The sequence below is a fragment of the Pteropus medius genome, unplaced genomic scaffold, assembly GCF_902729225.1.
Source record: "Pteropus medius unplaced genomic scaffold, Ma_sr-lr_union100, whole genome shotgun sequence".
NCBI classification, from domain to species: domain Eukaryota; kingdom Metazoa; phylum Chordata; class Mammalia; order Chiroptera; family Pteropodidae; genus Pteropus; species Pteropus medius.
This window is the reverse complement of record NW_024347791.1, coordinates 13,507,036-13,527,241: the sequence shown is the minus strand read 5'-3', so window position 1 is coordinate 13,527,241 and position 20,206 is coordinate 13,507,036. Positions and strand designations below refer to the sequence as shown.

The following is a 20,206-nucleotide window of genomic DNA, read 5'->3' as shown; positions in this document are numbered from 1 at the left end:
AAATACCATAGTTTAATCCGGCAGTACAATCATGTGTTCCTTAATGACAGGGATACGCTCTGAGAAATGTGTCCTCATGCAATTTAGTCATTATGCGAACATCATAGAGCCTACCTATACAAACCTGAATGGGACAGTCTACTACACACCTAAGCTATATGGTGTAGTCTATTGCTCTCAGGCTATAAACCTGTACAGTATGTTACTGTAGTGAATACTATAGGCAATTTTAACAGTATATTTGTATATCTAAACATAGGAAAGTTAGAGTAAAAATACAGTATACAGTATAAAAGATAAAAAATGGTACACTTGTATAGGGCTGTTACCATGAATGGAGCTCCCAAGACTGGAAGTTGCTCTGGGTGAGTTAGTGAGCGAGTGGTGGGTGAATGTGAAGGCCTAGGACACTACTGTATACTGCAGACTTCATAACACTGCGCACTTAGGCTACACTCAATTTATTTAAAATATCACACCGTTGCGTTGTGATGTTACAGGGACTACAGAAATTTGTCAGCTCCATTATAATCTTATGGGACCACGTAGTTTATGTGATCCGAAATTTTTTTATGTGATGCATGGCTGTATTACTGATCTTTTTGGAGCATGCTAAAACATTACTTTTTACTTAAATAAATTATTTTTAATAAGAATTCTAAAATCATAATAATTTCACTATTTGATTACTCTATAAATTTCGCTATTTGATCTCTCCATAATGAAATATTCTAGAGAAATTATATTTGAAATTTCTCGTGAAATTCCCTATCTCATATTGTTAAGAGATTTAATTAGCTTTTTTCCTCCTCAAAGTCTCATCACTACTTCCCTTCAAAGATTTCAAAATTAATATTTTAAACCAACCCATTGTCCAATTCAGACTCTCAATGTAAGAAACTCTAAATATAATTTATTTCAGTTTCTCAAATGTTATTCATCATTTACAAATCATCATTTCCCATATTCTAACTGTTCTAAGATAAAGAATAGCTTTCTGTTTAATAATATTTCTGTAATAATAAAGTTTGCTTTAAAAAATATACTACAAGGTAGGACAAACTAAGGGACTGAAGTGAATTATCACATTTAATGCTCACAACCAGAGTGAGCACATACTTGTATTGTTCTCCATATTTTCACAGTGGAAGCAGATCTTCAGTGAAGTCTAGGAATTTACCATTATTTAAACTTATCTCATGTGATTTTTACCTATGCTAAAGGAGACTATATATAAAGTGTCCAACAGAGCTCCTAGCATAAAGTAAGAATTTGTAAAATGTTAAACTTTAGCAATTAATACAGTAAAATGAATTAGTTGATTATCTGAATCCTCCCTTTAGAAGGAAAAGAAAATGTTTCTGGACTACACACAAATTTAAAGTCCCCACTAGTAATTATACTATGCATACTCTCTGATTTGTTTCATTAAAACTTGTATATCTAAAACAAACAAATAAACAAAAACCTTATATATCTACACAGTATTCTGCTACTGCTTAATAATAAAAACATAAAAACTACACAATAAATAACTGAAATCTTAATTACTTCATTTCTTATAATGCTTCTTTACTAGTAAAGCATATTTGCTGCCAGAGATGAAGTCAGGGAAGATAGTCTGCCTTTACATAAGTTTTCAAGAGTTTTCTAGAGTGTGCTGTCTCTTCCAAAAGACTGAGTTTTTCGAGGCCCTAAATCACAGAAGGTTCTTTCCTCATCTCCTACACTGTCATTTACTCTGCTTACGGTTTGGTTAGATTTGTCTGATGTATAGGCCATCTACAACCTTCTAAAATATGAAATATTTATTCTCTTTTATGTAGATAAGTTTCCTATTTTATAGATACACAGCTAAACAGTAACTTAATCATATTACATTTTCCCCCATACCAAGAAATAGTCATACAGAAATATGTCATGAAGAACAGGTCCTTGGCAATAAATAATATTTAAAAATAATGCCAAATACAGTTTTTGAGTATGCTGAAAGTCTATCCTCTATTAATTTCATTTGGTGTTTTTACAGCCACTTTTCTAAGAAGCGAGCAACACTTGTTTCATTATCAATGCTACTTTTTGGGCGAACTGTTATTTGGCTCTTCCTAATCCATGTGACGCAGCTTCGTGGCTCCTTCACGAGACAGGCTGCCACACCCCTCAGGGCTCTGGGCCATGCAGCTGCCTGCTGTCTACCCGGCCAAGCGTGCCTGCCAGGACTCACAGAAATGAGTCATTGGAGCTTTCTAACTTTGGGGAAATCCCATGCCTGCTATATTTGAACATCACAGAGGCCAAGAGAACAGTAGGCCAACAGATTGGTGGAAGGCCTCTGAGGCACTGAACCCATTTAGAGAATCACTCTGTGTACTCTCCGTGAGCTCTAGGTTACGCGAGTCTACAGGGCCATTAGGCCTCTCAAAGCAGGAGACAGCTGGGCAAGGAGATAGACTGAGTGATTATCCTGATATTCAACTCTTGTTATTTCTTTTCCTGACCTTATCTGGGAGAAAGGGCATGTGTGTAGGTTGTGTGCAGAGAGCCCACACTCTAGAGCCCACATCGATTCCACCTATACCAGAATGGAGAAACAGTGTCATTCGGTTCACCGGTTTTCATAGTGTTGGGCCACTGAATGCTCTGAAAAAGGTAGTGGAGCAGTTCTGCCTGAAGTAAAAGTGGAGGCTTCCAAAACCCATCTACTCTTCCTCCTTCATCACCTTCACGACCACTCCTGATTTAGATAAACAGACCCTAAAACCAACTTTCAATCCTACAGTTGTCTAGCAGTCTTCCATTAGCATCTGCTTGAACATGGGTCCCCACTCATCAGTATCACCTACTAGGATGCCTGTGGACTCTGTATCCACAGGACTGAGGCCAGACTTGAGAAGAGGGAGGTTCAAACTGCAGACCAGGCTACCTTTCAGTCTGTAAGGACTTCTGTCCTGGCAAAGTGTTTGAGTCCCTACGAGAGCATAATGGTAAGGTTAGTGGTACAAGCCCACTGCAATGTAACTGTATAACTAACAATATTCTTGAATTCCCTAGGAGAAAGGGAACCTTGCAGTTATTCTGCACATTAAGGGTATTCCAATTCTACAGGCACCACTTAGATTGGATGCGAGCATCCAAGTGCAATTGGAGTCCAGAACAAAGGTTTCCCTGATCCAAACATGAATACCTACCCTTAGGCAGTAGAAAAATGGACAAGGGCTATAAGTCTTCTGTCCAGCCTCATAGAACTGGCACTTGGGCTTGCTTTTCATATATGAAGGTCTTTTAAATTTTAAACTAACACATTTATTGTATGCAATTCATATTGCTAAAATACCTGGGGAAAAACTCAAATGTAAAAGCGTTCAAAATCTTCAAGCAATCTCCCAAATTACGTATTGCATTATCAAGTCTATAGAAAATGCTTTCTTTCGCATAGTGTAAAGGCAATTTTTAACTCAGCCTTTACTGAAGCCTTTAACCTACTTTATTAGTAGGTTCTGATAAAATGTTTTGTTTGCACATTTTTTTTTTAAATTATAGCAGTCAATAGAAGAATTCCCCTATCCAGTATAACAATTGTTTTACTGTTTCCTGGGGGGAAAAATTATGTCCACTCTTCTCCTGATACTCTCATAAATGATATCTGGTATAGAGAAGAGTATCTCATGATTTATACATTTTAAGAACAAAGTTTTTAGTGGTATGTAGTTTTCTCAATCGAATGCCAAAATAGGGTCAGAATATTTGAGAGTGCAATTCTTGGATTATTTCCTGTGTCCTTAACCTTCCAAATTCTTGGGAATCACTTAGAATTTGAGCATATGTAACTCTCAATCGCTGATGGACTCCAGCTACTTAGAAAGGAGACTGTGACCCAAATTACTGTTTATTTCTGCCCATCAGTAACTCTTTATCTTCACACGCAATTGAACTACTTCCTATAATAAGTTTTAAAGTAAAATAATGAAACTAGCTAATAATTACTGATCGTGCGCTCTGTGCTCAGCCCCGTGTTAAGCATATTTCAAGCCTGACTCATGGAATGTGTATCTTAGACTTATGAGAGAAATGCTATTCTTGGTCCTATTTTACAGACGATGAAACGAAGGTCTAGAGAAATAAGTGGCCTCTTTGGTTCTCAATCTTGAGCTTCCCAGCACCATAAAACATCATGACATCTTATAACAACTTAAATACTGCTTAGTTTTCTTTTCTATATTTTACTATTTCATTAGCTATATTAGGTATCTGGTACTTTTAAATCCTTAACTATATTTTACATAAATATAAAACATAACAATACTTCTTGTAAATAAGGAAAGGAACAACAACATATTTTTTCATACCTACCTTCTGCTGACATTATATTAATTATTAAATTATGCCTTGCAGTCTCAAAGGTACGTCTATTGTAGGCAGTTATCTATTAGAAAAAGAAAATCATATTAAAGAAGTGAAATGTTATTTGGAAAATGAAATTCGTTAAGGATAAAATGAAAACAAATTGTCGTTCTTTCCATTTTCATTGTTTGTTTATATACTTACGAAATATTCCTTCTCTGGGCAATAAGAACTCAGAGCTTTTAGCAATGTTATGGGAAAATAAATAATTAGTCAGGTCTATTTAACATGCTGAAACAAAAAGTTAAAATCAGAAAGACTCTTTCACCGAAGACCCCGTTAAGTGCTAATCGCAATGCAGATGCACCATTAGTAAATGGATTAACCATTATGAATTACTTTCCAGTGCTGTTCCACAACTTCAAAAAAAACCCAATATATTTTTGTACTTTTAAATGAAGCTTAAGGATTACACTGGAATGTACACTTTAAAACAAGCACATCTCTGTGTTGTTTGCATTCAGCACTAAATTGCACAACAACCAGTCAAAAAATGTCATGAATAACCCTTTGGAAACCATATCTTGCTTACAGGACTAAAGCAGTAAGGATCATGGTCTACAAAGCTTATGGCACATGCTCAAAAACACAGATCAATCCTTTGTAGAGTCAAATATTAGTAAACATTTGCAGAGCCAATGAACTTACATCAAAGTCAACTCAGAAACAGCCACTGCAAACAACAAACAAAGCAAAGGCCAACAACAGGATAATACTTCAAAAATGAAAGAATCATTAACTTTATAACATATCAGATCATTCAGACAGGTCTGCAGTACCTTAAATAAAACAAATGATTGTGTAAAGTTTTAGCATCCCAGCATTAGCCTTCTGGCAGTGATTGCGGCTGTAGTTGACACTGAGACAAAAGGGTGGGACAAAACTGACTTGAATTGAAAAGAAATACCTTGTTCATTTAAAAATGAATATTGAAGATTTTTATAGCATCACATATGAGCTTTAAATGAAATAAGTCGCATTCATCAGAAATATTATTTGCAAAAACAGTAAAAATCAAAATTTTGGAATTAATAATTCTGAACCTTTAACAATATTTAAAAATACACGTTATGAAAAGCATGTCATTCTACCAAGTTAAAAGAACTCTCCACAATTTGTCAAATTCCTGTTGGATTTAATGACTTCCTTGCTGCTATTTGCTGAGATACGTGATTAATTAGGTTCACATTAAATGATGAAATTAGGGCTAGTCCTTAAAAATAAACTAGGAACTATTGTTCGCAAAGAAGCAAATGAAAAAATGCAAAAACAGATTTCATTTGGGAATCTTCATGATTTTAAAAGTTATCCTGCAAAAAACTTAATCACATTTTTAATGGAAAAAAAAACTACCCATCCTCTATTTGCTATAATATCTCAAAGCTAAAGCTCAGAAAGAAATATTAAGACATTTTCAAACAAGTGGCAATACTTTTACGGCTAGCCTTTCCATACTAATCACAAATTTCATTATGGTAAATTCCATAAATTCTAATAAGTTTTTTTTTCCAATAACAGGCTACTGAAGGGAGTGAAGAACATTTCATAAATCAAGAGGAAGAATTTTATTATCTGAATTTACATTTAATATTTAATTTTAATAGCTATAACAGAATGTAGTCCTATCACTTCTAATGAGATATTTAAATACTATAATAACCTCAATCAAATTTTACTTATCATAATGATGTAAAGATCTTCATAGCAGAGAGGTATGCATGTGCTTGCGTGCATGCTTTTTTGATCCCTTATTTCTAGGAGAGTGGCTGATCTATGTTAGATGCTTAATAAACATCTATGAAATAAATTATTCAGTGGACTTACATAATTAAATATTAGTTTAATGTATGCAGAACTCTTTTGACTGTTATTAATAGAATATTTAAAAATACTGTAAATATGTTACTAAATATAGATGTTGAAATGAGTTATTTACTACTTGTGTTAGATGAAAGATATGCTAAATTTTCCTCATTATAGTTTTAGTATATTATCTGATATATAGCCATAACATTGTATCTTAGTTATAAGAACATAATGAACTCCTGCAAATCCTTGCTCAACACATGTTATTTCTCTACTACCCTAGCCCCTAGCCTTTCTCCAACCAGAAATGGCCATTTTGAATTTTGTATTTATCATCCCATTCATTTTAAATATAGTTTTATTATCAATGCATGAATGCCTAAAATATATTGTTTAATTTGCTTGGTTTTGAGCTTTATAAAAATGGTAAACTTCTGGGACTATTTTTTATTATTACTCAACATTATGTTTAAAGCATTTAGGTTGGGCAAGCTTAAGTTCATTGTTGCTGTAAACAATCACTGTGTGACTAAAGCCACAACTTATTTACCTATCCTCTTGCTGGTGGACTTTGCATCTATTCTCTTCCTGATGGACTTCTGGGTTACCATTGCTTTGTGAGTTTCCAGTGTTTCGCTATACAAACATTGCTCAATGAGCATGACTGTACCTGCCTCTGAGTGGACATTTGCAACTTTTGGGTATGTACCAAGAAGTGGGACTGCTGGAGCATTGGGTACAGTAATACTCAGCTATGTGAACTAGTCAGTGCTATTTTCCAAAGTGGCTATGCCAATTCCCACATCCAACCACAATGAATTTTACTGAGGGTAAAATTCTCATTATGGTCTTAATTTGAATAGTCCTCATTACTGATGAGAGTAAGCTTCTTTACTTAATTAGCAGTATGTCTCCTCTTTAGTGAAACATCTATTCATGTCTTTTTCTTATTGAATTGTAGGAGTCCTTTTTTATTATATTTTAGATATTCACCATCAGTCAGATATATATATTTAAAATATCTTCTTCCAGTTTGTGACTGGTCTTTTTTTAATGGCATCTTTTGAACAGGAGTTCACAAGTTTAATATAATAAAAATGTATCAATCTTTTCTCTTAAATAAAAATATTCAGGTATTAAGAAATCCTTCCCTACCTCTAAACTTAGATATTCTTCCACATTTTCATATAATAGCTTAAAATTTTGCTTTTCACATTTTAATCCTCAATCTAGACTTGAGTTTTATATTTCCTGTGTGGTGGGAATCTAATTTTATGTTTGCCATATGGCTAATCAATCATCTGAGTACCATTCAACAAATAGACATCTTTTTCCCCAATAATCTGTGGCACCATCACTTCAGACATGTATCATCATTCCTTATGTAGATTTATGCGATTTTTTTAATGCCTTCGAGATTTCGATGTGCTGTTTCTTCTGCCTAAAACAGCCTTCCTTCTATTTTGTGAAGTGAATTCCTAATTACTCTCTAATGCCACTGCTTGCTTCAAACAACACCTTCTTATTATAAGAGTTACATCAGTGTTGGCTAAGTATGGGCTTCCGTTCCACTGCTTCAGTCCCTCAACTCCAAGACATGGCAGGACTCATCACTTATTCATCTTCCTTTCACCAGCACCTATCATAATTCTTAGCACATGGTAGGGCTCATAAAATGTCTGCTTAATGACTGTATTTCAATGAACATAAAATCTGAAATTAAAATATAGAGCAAATAAGTTTGTATTTATTTTCTTAAACAGAATTCATATTATAGTAACCCATTTCTTTTAAATGTCTTTTATTTTTTTCACTAATTTAGACTTCCCTTTTTTATATAAAAGATGAAATTAAAAACTGTGCAGATGAACAGAAAAAAATGGTACATTTCCAAATGTTATCTAGTGTGTCTCCATGTATAAAATACTAAAAACTACTGCCATGGAATTTTTATTTCAACATTTGAAACTCGAATTGCAAAAAAACAAAAATACAATTTTGTTCACTCTGAGTAAATTACCTCGATGACTGTTGGTTTCCCCACATTTTCAGCTGTTGGAGACCCATAGAGGACGCCATCACTATATGGTGTCCTTTGGATGTATCGAAGCCATCCGGGTCGGTCTGGGTAACCCATTAAATTTGTGTTAAATGTTATGGGATCATTACTAATCTCGCCTAGATAAGAAACACAGAATTAAGATACGTCAGTTATTTTCACACATGTTGCTTTGGTAGTTTCAATCAAAATATTTCTGTCTAAAATTTTTTTCTCACATTTGTAGCAAACTAAATACATACCCAAAAAACAAATCCATCTGGGAATTCGGATTTTCTTTCGTGTAAAGAAAAAAATCTTTTTGGTTGTTTAGTTTGCCTAGAAATCTAATGCAACAAAGAAAGCAGATTCATACAACTTTGAGGGAGATTTTTTTTCTTTCCTTCTTTTCTTCTTTTTTTGGGGAGAGGTGGGGGATGGGTCACCTAAGAGTGGGAAACTTCTACCAATGAGACAACTGTTTTTCAGAAAAATCCCCTAATACGTTGATGTGTTCATTCTCTTGAGAAGCCTTCCTGTCACGAAGCTCTGGACACTATCAAACTAATCTTAAGTGATATCTCGAAATTATAAAACTATCATTAAAACAAAGACAATGTAATTTTAAAGCAATTGAGGATGAGCTGTAAAAGATGTTACAAATCCAAAAGAACTGTAATAACAATTTATTAATGACAAGTAATAATAGCATCATTTATTAGCATGTGCCTGGCCCTGTTGTTGTGCCTGGCCTCTACAAGTACTATTTCATTATATTTTCAACCATTCCTATAAAAGTAGTACTATTATTGCCCTAATTTTATTGCTGGAATAGCTAATTTTCCATGTTAAGTAACTTTTCTATAGTTATATTAAGTGGTAAAACTAGAATTTAATCTTGGCTGATTCCAGAAACTATGCTCTTAGCTACATGTTTTCTTCTCAAATACTGGAGCTGCTGCTCAAAAGGTTTAGCGATACAGTTTTGCAAACACAGAATGCAATGTTTAAGAAACATTTTTTAAAATAATTGATGAAAAGACTACTTTTTTTTTCTTGAATGCTGGTGATAACATGGTTAACTATATTTTGAGTGTTTTCAGGTATGCTACTCATCATTATCTACAAAAATCATATTTATAGTAATTCTAATGCTATAATTTTCAGAGAATTCATTTTTATCTTTTACTTAAGAGTTATAATTTATTTTCTCTTGCTAGTCTTTCTATATCTTCATTAATTTGGTGGCATTTGTGACAACCCGACACAACATAATTTAATCCAAAGTGAATTAAAGAAGACTTTGATATTGGTATTACCTTGAAGGAAAAATTAATCTTCATTGTATTATTATGAAATTTTATAAAATTATCTCATACTATAAAAGATTTTTCAAGAACTCTTTCTTAATATCACATTTCATTCTTATACAATATATGTATAGTTTTCCAAAAATCAATGTACTATGTAAGACTGTCTTAATATGAAAAATCATAATTGTACAGCTATAATTATTTCTGTGCAAATATAGGTAGATCATTTGTCAGAAGCACAAAACTCTAGACTGAGAAACCAAAAATATTCTTTCTTTAAAATTCGAAAATGAATAATTTCCTTCTGTAATTAAATTTCTAGTCTTAAAGTGGGAAATATCCTATGACGAATTTATCAAGCATCCAGACCATATCAAATAATGTTAACAATATTTTACATATCATCTAAAATATGCACATTGAAAAAAAATTTAGTAAATTAACCACTTATTTTTTTCCCCCACCAAGAACATACCAAGTTTTGGGTAAGGTGGAAATTCTCCCTTAAAAGACTCTCTTTCCAAAACATGAACAAAGAGGACACCAGCAGATGGGTATACATCCCGATCAGAGTGCACTTTCGAGAAAATAGTGTACACTGAAAGCAAAGGAAAGATAAGAGATAGACAAATAATGAAATACGCTCTTGATAATTCACTTACTCTGTAATGAAGGGGTTCACCAGGTAGAGATTCCTGGGAAAATTGAAGCAGCATGCAAAATATTGTTAAGAAGTTTGTTTTAAAGGGAAGTGATTTTAGGACAAAACATGAAACAACTCTCTCAACTTGGTGAGTTTAGAGACTTTTCAAATACTACATAAACAAAATTAGGCACATTTAATACGTTAAATTGTTATTAAATAATGAAGATATCCATATTATCTCTTTTGGTAATTTCTTTTTATTGAAATTATTATGATGAATACATCATGAGAAATGAACAACTACATAATTGTTATTTTTTTTCCATTTTCAGAGCAAAGTTTAAAGAGTAATTTTTAAACAGTCAGAATCTACACTGTGTTAACTATTTGCTAGACAAAGCATATCAGAGTATATAAAACACCGTCACTATATGTAAGGCAACTTTCATATACACTTATAAAAATGCACTGTATACTTTTTCTATGAGTATTATTTCTCATCACTCTCCTAGAAATGATTTATTCCATTTTATCTGATCTTGACATTTAATAATTCACACAATATAATCTATTCTATTATGCTACATTCTAAATAATAACAATTACATAATAAAATTCAGTGCCAATAATTGCTTTAAATGAAATGGGGCAGATTTCATGATTTACTAGTTACTTAAGATATATGATGTGAGTACATTAAAATGGTTGAATTGGTTTGATTAGTTTCCACCTATTGTTTTTCCTCTGATATTATCATCTCTACCAACCCATTACTGCCATTACCCTTGTCACCTCTACACACCTCTACAATCTCTTTTGGTTTTCTATCTTCCTGACTGGCTAGTAGCTGCAATTTTTACACAGATAAGCCCTATCAGGCCAGTTCCTTCTCTTAGTCAGTGACGGATTTGTAATTAACCTTAAGAACCCCAAAGCTGCTTACTCCAGGCTCACAACTAACTAAAAGCCCTGAATAGCAAGATCACTGACAGTAAATTTTTAAGCATAAAAATAAAAACTTCCACAAAATGTTTCTTTATCTGTGAAAACTTGTCCCTGCAGTTCTGTGGATGGCTGCCAAAAATGGAAAATTAAACTAAAATATTTGGCTTGTAGCTTCACATATCCACAGCATTACTACTAAAAACACAACTTCAAAGGCTATTAATGGAAGGAAAGAAGCTGCAAGTTAGGTTTAAACTAGGTATGTAGGGAAACTTGGCTCTTTCCTGAGTCGTTTTGTATGAGTCTTCCTAAGTAGCCATCCCATGGCATTTAGAGTACACAACTTCTACCCAAGAATAATTAACTCACCGGTGGAAGCGGTTCCATTCCAAAAAACATGTGTATGACTCAGAAAAATCATGAAGATGAGAACTGGAGATTTTTCACCAGTTGGATTCCATGACATCCCCTGAATGCAAGGTGCTGTAGAAAGTGGGGAGATGAGGGAGACCCAGGCCCTATCTTCCATGAGTTCGCCATCTGATTTGAGAGACCAACGCTCACCTAACTAGGTATGATCCCTGAGGTATAAACTGCTGTGGCAATACCTTGAAAGATAGAGGGTAAGGACCAAAAAAGGCTGGAGAGATCTGGAAAAGATTTATGTAAGAAGTAGAATTCAAAATGGCTCTTAAAGTACTAGCAAAATTCTGAGACTCAGAGATAGGGAATTTGGGCATTTCAGCAGTGAACACATGCACATGATACAATCGTGGAATACCATGGGGCCCTTTCAAGGAAGGGAATTAAACCAGTGATGCTAGATCCTGGGGTATATTTAATGTAGGGGGAGAAAAACTGGGAAGAAGAATCAAATAATGGAGAGTTGTGAACTCCTGCTGGGCATTTATTTCTCTTTATATGTAAAGGGGTTAACATTCTAGATCACAATCCTACATCCAAAGCACAGAGATATTTTAAATAATCTAAAAGAATCTCTTTGGAGCATATCTGATTTATTCTTTCTAGAGATTAAAAACACCTCGAAGTCAAGCACTGAATTTTATTTTCCTTCATTATTTTCTCAGCAACTAAAAGGTATGTGGCATATTTGAATAATTTTATCAATGCCTAGTGAATGGATGACTACATTCTAATACAAAGCACTGTGGAGGTCAACACAGGTCTCATATTTGTGGACTAAATATGTAATATCCAATTTAAATTTCAGTTTTATAACTTCAATTAATTCTCATATATGTGTAGCAGTTTATGGGTTACCATCCTCTGTTTACATTATAAACTACTAACAGTCTCCCTTAGTTTCGGCTGCCATAAGGTGGTAAAAGCTAGTTTAGAAAGCAAAAAGAAAGGTCGTTGGTATTAAATAATACTGAAATCTATTTTCTATATAGCCCTTGGTTGGGCCTGAAGTGGAACCATAAAAGGGTACCTGCCATTTCCTATTGCCTCACTTCAAGGACCAGTACAAAACATCTATCTGTGTCTGCTTTCATAAAAAAAAACATTTCTGCGATCTACAGAGCCAAACCACAATCTACCATGGCCCTCCTGGGCTTTAAGATGACATGCACATTTCTTTATTCATCTGTACTCTATTGCCTCTCTGCAATCTGCTGAACTGCATACTTGCTGGTCAGTTACCTTGGCAACTCCACAGAAAAGCCTGCTTCACTTTAAATATATAGTATGTCATTTACTTTGAGAAAAAACATGATACAGATGTATGACACATTCGTCACCCAGAAGTGGAAAATGACTAAGTCACTATGTTTTGTGAAAATAGTACTTCCTTTCTGTAGCATCAGTTTAAATTATGGGCACCCACACAGCATTTTAGAGAAGTACTCTTTACCTTTACCTTTCCCGTTTAACTTGCGAAACAAACAGCTCTTAAACGGAGGCTATTTGGGCAGTAGTTACACCTCACTTCCTTTTGAAAACAACAGGTGACACAAAATTCGAAGTTATAGGCTCTTGTTCTAAACACGAGCTGTATAAATAAGGCTGATAGGGTCTGCAGCAACACCCACAGAGGCTGTTACTAACAGTTAACACGTGTTGCACTCCTCTGTCTAGGTACTACTCAGTGAGCTTGAAGCATACTGTTTTCATTAAAAGCAAGTCTTTAATAGCAAATTTAAACACTCTAAGAATCTGCAGTACTAAAATATAATAATCTCTGAAATATACATGTGTACTGTACCATGCTAATCAAGCTGAGGTCACAGGGTCTGGCCTCTCTGTATCACATGACTTTGCAATCGTCTCTGGCTGCAAATCCATTACCTCTGCAAACATGCCACTGGATACAAATGAAACTGGAAACCACTGTGTGGCTAAATCCGTGCAAATCCATCACCGTTAATGGGAAAAACAATTAAACCAAAAGTCCAATTCACAGAGGGTCAAAAATATGATCTTCAAACAGCAAGGGTAATTAGATTTGCAAGGATTAAAAACTAAAGACAGTCATAAAAGATTTTTCTTTTTTAAGAAAAATTACATATGTGAATTGAGAAGAACAAAAGAGTATACAGGCAAGTGGCCAGGGTAATTATTTCATCTTCCTTAAATGTAGCTTCAGTGTTCCTTGTTACCATGCTGGCAAAATCGTTCCACAAAACTGTTCTCTACATGTTCATCATAAGGTATAGAAACTACGGATCATGTCAACAATGTACGGCAGAGAGCAGAGAACCAAGCAACGGACAGTGATGGCGGTAGCAATAATGACCCATTTAACATGTTCTCCCTAGGGGAGCAACATCATAATAAAAATATGACGATGTGCTTATTTACAATGACTTACAAACAAAAGCAAATCTGGATGTATTTAGTAAACATTAAATTTTCAAAAGATTATAGTAGTGCATTGCTAATAAATCTACAGCACATAACTTCACAATTCACAATTACTTTTAATGGCATCTAGGCACGTACAAAGTCCCTTCTCTACAAAAAAGTCCAGAGAACACTTATCAGTCCTTTTTCTATATCACCAAGAACAAGTAAATGGCTATAAAGATACACTAGCTACTGAGTCTAAGAACCGGCAAGACCCGGTTAAATTTAAATCTTAAAGCTATCTCTCCTCTGAAATCTTTGAGAAGAAAGTCATAAAGTAACGTTCATATTCATGTCCAGGTGACCTTTATCAGGTATCTATTATGTGTATATCTCTCTCATAGATGCTTTATTAACAAATTAATCACTTTAAAGGGTCCATTTATTTCATTTTCTAATTTTTACGGTTTAAGAGATACAGTAAAACCTCAGTTTACCAGGAACCCCAAGAAGGAAACATTTCAGAGAGCTGAGTTTCCAAAAATACTCAGCAGTCGATCCTTTTTCATGACGGGAGAAGATCATCATTAGGTACATCAATATTACACTCTGCTCTATTATACAGTGACGCCCTTATGGACTGTTTGCAAGCCCTGTCATTTACTGATCGCACTAGCGCTAGCAGGTCCCCGTCTGCTAATGCTTTTTAAGGCTGTGTGTTTCATAGATTTTCTGTGTTCTCATCTGAGGACAGGTTGTCAGCTGTCATTTCTCATTGCCATCCATATGTTTCCTATATCAGCTTCTCTAGCCCTTCTAATTTGTCGCTATTAATCTGCTGAGGGTTTAGAAATGAGGTGGGATTGCGTGTTCAAGTAGGAACAAATCTGTACTGTCTTGACGCACGCTCTGCTAGATGTGAAAAACAGGAGCCTGCATTTGCAGCATCTATTTCGGCTATCCAAATACCTTTTCAAGGCATATTGCCTGGTTCTTAGTTGACGCAGTATACTTCTGAATAGCTAATCTTATTACAATCAGGATATAGGCATTACTTGGGGGGCGGCAGTGTAAACTCCACGTATTAAATGCATTCAGAAATAAGTGTACCATAGAAAGTCTTGATTCAATTCATATATTACACAAACGTGAACTGTTAAAACAAAATGAATGGATTAAATTGTATAAAATAATTTCTTATGTATTTGATGTGTGGGAAATATACTGCATAATGTAAACAAAGAGATCTATTGATTAAGTGATCTATTACCTTTAGCAAAAGCTAAATCAGCCTAAGAATATTATAACACACTATAATTAATAAGTAATTAATTAATAAGAAATTAAGGTCTGTTTCTAAATGTATTTCGAGTTTGTTAATTTGCCTTTTGTGTTCAGAGAGTTTTAAGATGTAAGCTATTCATTGGGAAGCATGATATGGGTGCTTTTTATGAGTGCAAATTACTTAAATAATATAGTGCATATTTCCCAACTATTAATAGTATTGCCTTAATAGTAAGTAATCTGGAAAAAAACTGGGTAAGAATGATGAAGATTTTTAAATACATTTAAGATGTCAAGACAATAATTAATAGCTACTTATTCGGTATGGCTTGTAAAAGAAACTTTTGCCTAAACAACTAGACATCCAATTCTTCAAAATTCTATTTACAGAAGAGACACCATCCCTCTGCTAAAGTTAAGAATTAGAATATTAGTCTAAAAGAAAGTGACACTAAAAATACAACTGATAAACTTATTTAACTATATGATCACCCCTAATAATTAAAAATTGTAAGTACCGATGGGAAAAATACGGCCTGTCTTATATTTTATAGTTTTAACGGCTAAAAGCTTTTTGTGAGGCTCAGAGCCCCTGTGGTCACAGCACTCCAAGAAGCTGCTACCAATTCACTGGAATCGATTATAAGAGATAAATCCCATTTGCTATCTCTGCATCAAGAGAACTCATTTCAGGGTTTTCAGAGGCTGATACTTTATGATTTCTTTCCTAATTTATTTTTAATGTGTTATTTATATAGTGAAATGGAAATTTAATTAATTGCTATAGAAAAATATTTTGAGAGACATCAATATCTAACCACAGGTACACAACCTGTTTTGTTTATTTTTCCCTTAAGATTTACCTTGTGTTTTAGCAATCCAGCTTTATAAATGTTGGCTTTGAATCAAAAGCTTTTCTCAGCAGTCTGCCCTTCACCTTTCAGTTTACTCAACATCAAAGTGATACAGGCCATTCATATGGCAGGGGTTGACTATTGTTTTTATTTTAGTCACAGATAGCCCATGACTGGGCTATAGAATTCATCGCAGGGAAGGCATTAATCTGCCTTTTTAAACTTCATTCTTCTAAGAGATGTGGCCACTTTTCAAGAGGCAGAAGGGAAATCATCAGTTGGGTCTCTTTCTATAAAAAGCAGAAGGGTTTCTTCCTGAGATTCCCCTCCCACTCCCAAACCCCACTCCCACTCCCAATTCCCCCTCCCCCACCGCCCCCGAAGGCACTTACTGAAACCATTTTTCTAAACTGAAGTTAAATATCTTGATTTTCCCTGTAATGATAACGTGTGTTTGTTTTGTTGTTTTTTTTCTTAAATGTCAGTTGGAAAGTGGTTGCACACCATTATTAATTGGTGATCAATAAACTTAGTCTCACAGAACGCTGCTGTTGAAAAGGGCTTTAGATGTCATCCTGTCTGGGCATGCTAAGAGACAGATCATAGCATTACTTCCTACTGGGATATGGCCTCAGCATTCTACTCAACCCAGAATTCCTGACAGATTCTACCAATTGGAGTAGGCATGCATTTGCTCTCCTGGAGAGTTCAGTCCTTCATTTTACAGATAACAAAATTGAACCCAGCAAGACTAAGTGACAGATTCAACCCTCCAGGACTAGTAAGAGGACAAGCCAGGACTTGAACTCGGGTAATCGTGTATGTTGTTGATTTGAAAACCTAAGGTAATACATTTGGTGACTGTACATAATATTATTACAACCTACAACAGTAAGCTCATTCTCTTGCATAACACCTTAACTTTAATTATCTCTCTTGTTTTAGAACAAACCAGAATTTGACCAGATAAGCCAAGTTCATTCTATAATTTCATGAAGTTATCATAATTACACTGCACAATAAAAAGAAGTGAGTTGATAATCACAATTCCAAGAAACAAACCAACCTGAAATTTCTTTGGTTTAAAGAAAGAAAAAACTTGAAGGAGACATTTCAGCCCACATTGTCAGAGCCAAGAAGAAGAAACTCACATCTCTGGTAAAGAGTCTTTTGAAGTCCTAGAAGAGGGTGGGTCCTCTCTCCTGACTGCCACATTTCAGAGGCAAAGAAGAATACACACTTTAAGCCCTGCTCCTCTTCAATGACAGAAGAAGCCATCTAGAGAAAAATTTCTGTCTTCAAGCTGTGCAGTCCCTTGACGATCAGTAAGCTAAGGAGAAGCCTCCTTTAAAATGGCAATAGAACATTCTACCAAATTATTCAGAGTACATATTACTTCATTCTCATGAATGTCCAATTAAAGTTTAATATTTAAGTTGAAAATAATTAAGAAATCAGGACAGAATCATTTTGATTTTCTCTTTGATTCTAGGGGAAAAAAGCAATGAAAATTCATCAGTAAACTTAAGGCTAACCCATTTTAAAACATGAGTGTGCTAAGTAAGAAAGGAGAATCTGAAGTAGTTTATCTAAGTGAAGTATATAAAGGAATAACATGAAGGCTTAGCTCTTTTTATTTAAATTATTCCAGGAGTAAATTTTAAGTTCATCTACCCCCTACTCCAGGAAAAAGAAAAAGGAGTCCATAGTCAGAGCACCCTTTATGATTTTTGTAACCACTTAATGTGTCAAGGTAGAATGATGCCGAAAATGTTGGTCTGAGACATTTAAATTCCTTGAAATCCTGTTTACAGAAGAGGCACCATCCCACTGCTAAAATTAAGAATTGGAACATTTTTAAAAAGAAAGTCACACAAAAAATGCACTTGGTAAACTTTTACTATGTAAACGCTCTCATAATCATTTGTGCTCTCCAGAAATTGTTAAAAAGAGATGACTGGGATTCATGGTTAAGAATATCTCAAAGAACATTCGATAGATCTGAAATAACATTTAAAATGCCCTACTATACTACATAAGCTGTTGGAAACAATTTTCTTCACACACACAGTTGATGAAACTTATTGCTCTCTGTATAAGATATTTTGGTAATACAGAACTATAATAATAGAATTTAAATTGGACGAGGTGGACAGAAAGGGAGAAAAAGCAAGAGGATGAGTAAATGAGAAACTGAGGAAATAAGAGAGTGTGATAACCTAAACTGGTAATTTCAGTAGTTCAACATGCATTGATCATTTCTATTTGGATAACTACAGTTATTGCTCAGGCTCCAAGGGAAAAAGAAGTTTGAGGTCTAATGGGAGCATGAAGTTTGAAACAGGAAGAGTTATGTATCTTTTGGAGACTCTAGAAAGTGCTATATGTAAAGGTCTTGGAAAAGTGAATTTCTCCAAGAACAGCACCATAGTAGATGACTTGATAGGGCTTAACAGCTGGTTTGAGAATAATGTTTTTTGGCAAATCAAATAGAAAACAGAGGGACATGGTCAAAGAGAACGGGATGTCTACGAATCAAAGTTAAAAAGAAGAAACTGAAGAAAAGGGGAAGGATAACTGCAAGTTAAGGCAATTGGTATCAAGTCCAGGGAAGAGTCTTAGGGGATCTCGTGTGAGGCACCAGAATCAGGGCAGGTCTTTGGGAGATGACAGAGTAGAAGTGCACTGCAGATGGCAACACTGAGGGCCATTTGATGACAATGACTAGAAAGATTAGGGAACAAGAAGAGTGAAAGTGCCAAAGAAGCTGAAGGCTCTCACTCAACTTGACTGAGGAAGGAACCAGCTACAGTAAGGTAGTCAGGGGTGATTCCGTTAAAGAAACCAGGGACAATCCCATGAGAAGATCTAAGGGGTGAGTAGGGAAAGGAAAATGAGACGATGGAGTAGGTCCTGGAACAAGTGTATTCAGTACTACCTGTAACAAAATTTTGTGATCTTTTTGTGGGAAGTTACTAACATAAAACTCTATGTTTTCTTATAAATATTAGCAATGAAAACTCCTTAAAAATGCAAAGGTGCTTGTGGCTTTGTTTCAAAGAAGCAGGGTAGAAGAGATGTTGGGAGCCTTTGCCTTACTGTGAAACAGATCTAGGGGTAGAAGATTTCAGTTGAAGAATAATTTGGTGCTGGCTGGAAAAAAGTTAGGGACCTTAACTTCAGGGATGTATAAAGAAAATGAGGCAAGCCAGGAATCACTCTACAACGTACCCAGGAGGATTTATCTGGCAGTAAGGGCATTTTAGCTCACACGATTACTACTCTTTTAAAAATATTTTTAAATTGTTATTTTTACAAACATTTCAGTTGCCTCAAAGTTATGAAGACCAGGCTACCATCCTACTAATGTTCATGACCACATATAGTCAAAATTGTGTGTGTGCGTACGTGTGGTGTAATGGTGGGGAAGGAGGTGTCAGAGGGATGCTAAAGGCAAATAATCAAAGAAATACAATATTGAGTGAAAGCTCATGGTGATCTCTGATATTTTGAAAACAACTAATCTTTCAGTTATTAAGTAAGTCTTTTTCTTCTTGATGAAATGCATTATTTGAAAGGTCCTGGCATATTGCTAATGGACATATTTATAGATATGAAAAAAAAAATTAGAAGGAACAATCAATTATTCAAGAGTCAGGTCATCTTTCAAATACGAAATAATGTCATCTAATTATTTAATAGCAAAACATATCAGTATGGTTTTGCAACAAAAATCATTCAAAAAATCATCCATAATTAACCAAACTATTTTATGACGATTTTTCTAAGGTTATATAAATACTGTTTTAAAGTGATTTATATTAAATGTACTTCTTAATGTTTGTCAATGTTATAAATAAATTGTTATAATAACCACACTACGACAATTTTTTATAAGTGACAAGCCAATGACTAGATAAGGGGCAACAAGAGGTTAAGAATGTAAGAATTATTTTTAGTTAAAAAAAAAAGGCATAATTATAGCAAAGGAAAAACACTTGGAAAACAATGGATTAAGAACACAGAGAATCAGAAGTTTTAGAAGATTAGGAAAACAAAAATTTAATGTTTTCAGATTGACTTATCAAAAGAAAATATCCACACATGACTA

The 20,206-nt window shown here is 34.5% G+C and overlaps 1 protein-coding gene across 2 annotated transcripts in view; it reads right to left on the bottom strand.

Annotated features, from left to right (window-relative positions):
- SGCE (sarcoglycan epsilon) overlaps positions 1-20,206 on the bottom strand; it is a 62,910-nt gene that overhangs the window by 26,928 nt on the left and 15,776 nt on the right. For both annotated transcript variants that reach the window (XM_039878068.1, XM_039878069.1), the window contains 3 exons: positions 10,034-10,156; positions 8,228-8,385; positions 4,351-4,423 (listed from right to left, as the gene is read on the bottom strand). In XM_039878068.1, the coding sequence (XP_039734002.1) occupies positions 4,351-4,423; positions 8,228-8,385; positions 10,034-10,156 (354 nt within the window). The remainder of the gene's footprint in view (positions 1-4,350; positions 4,424-8,227; positions 8,386-10,033; positions 10,157-20,206) is intronic.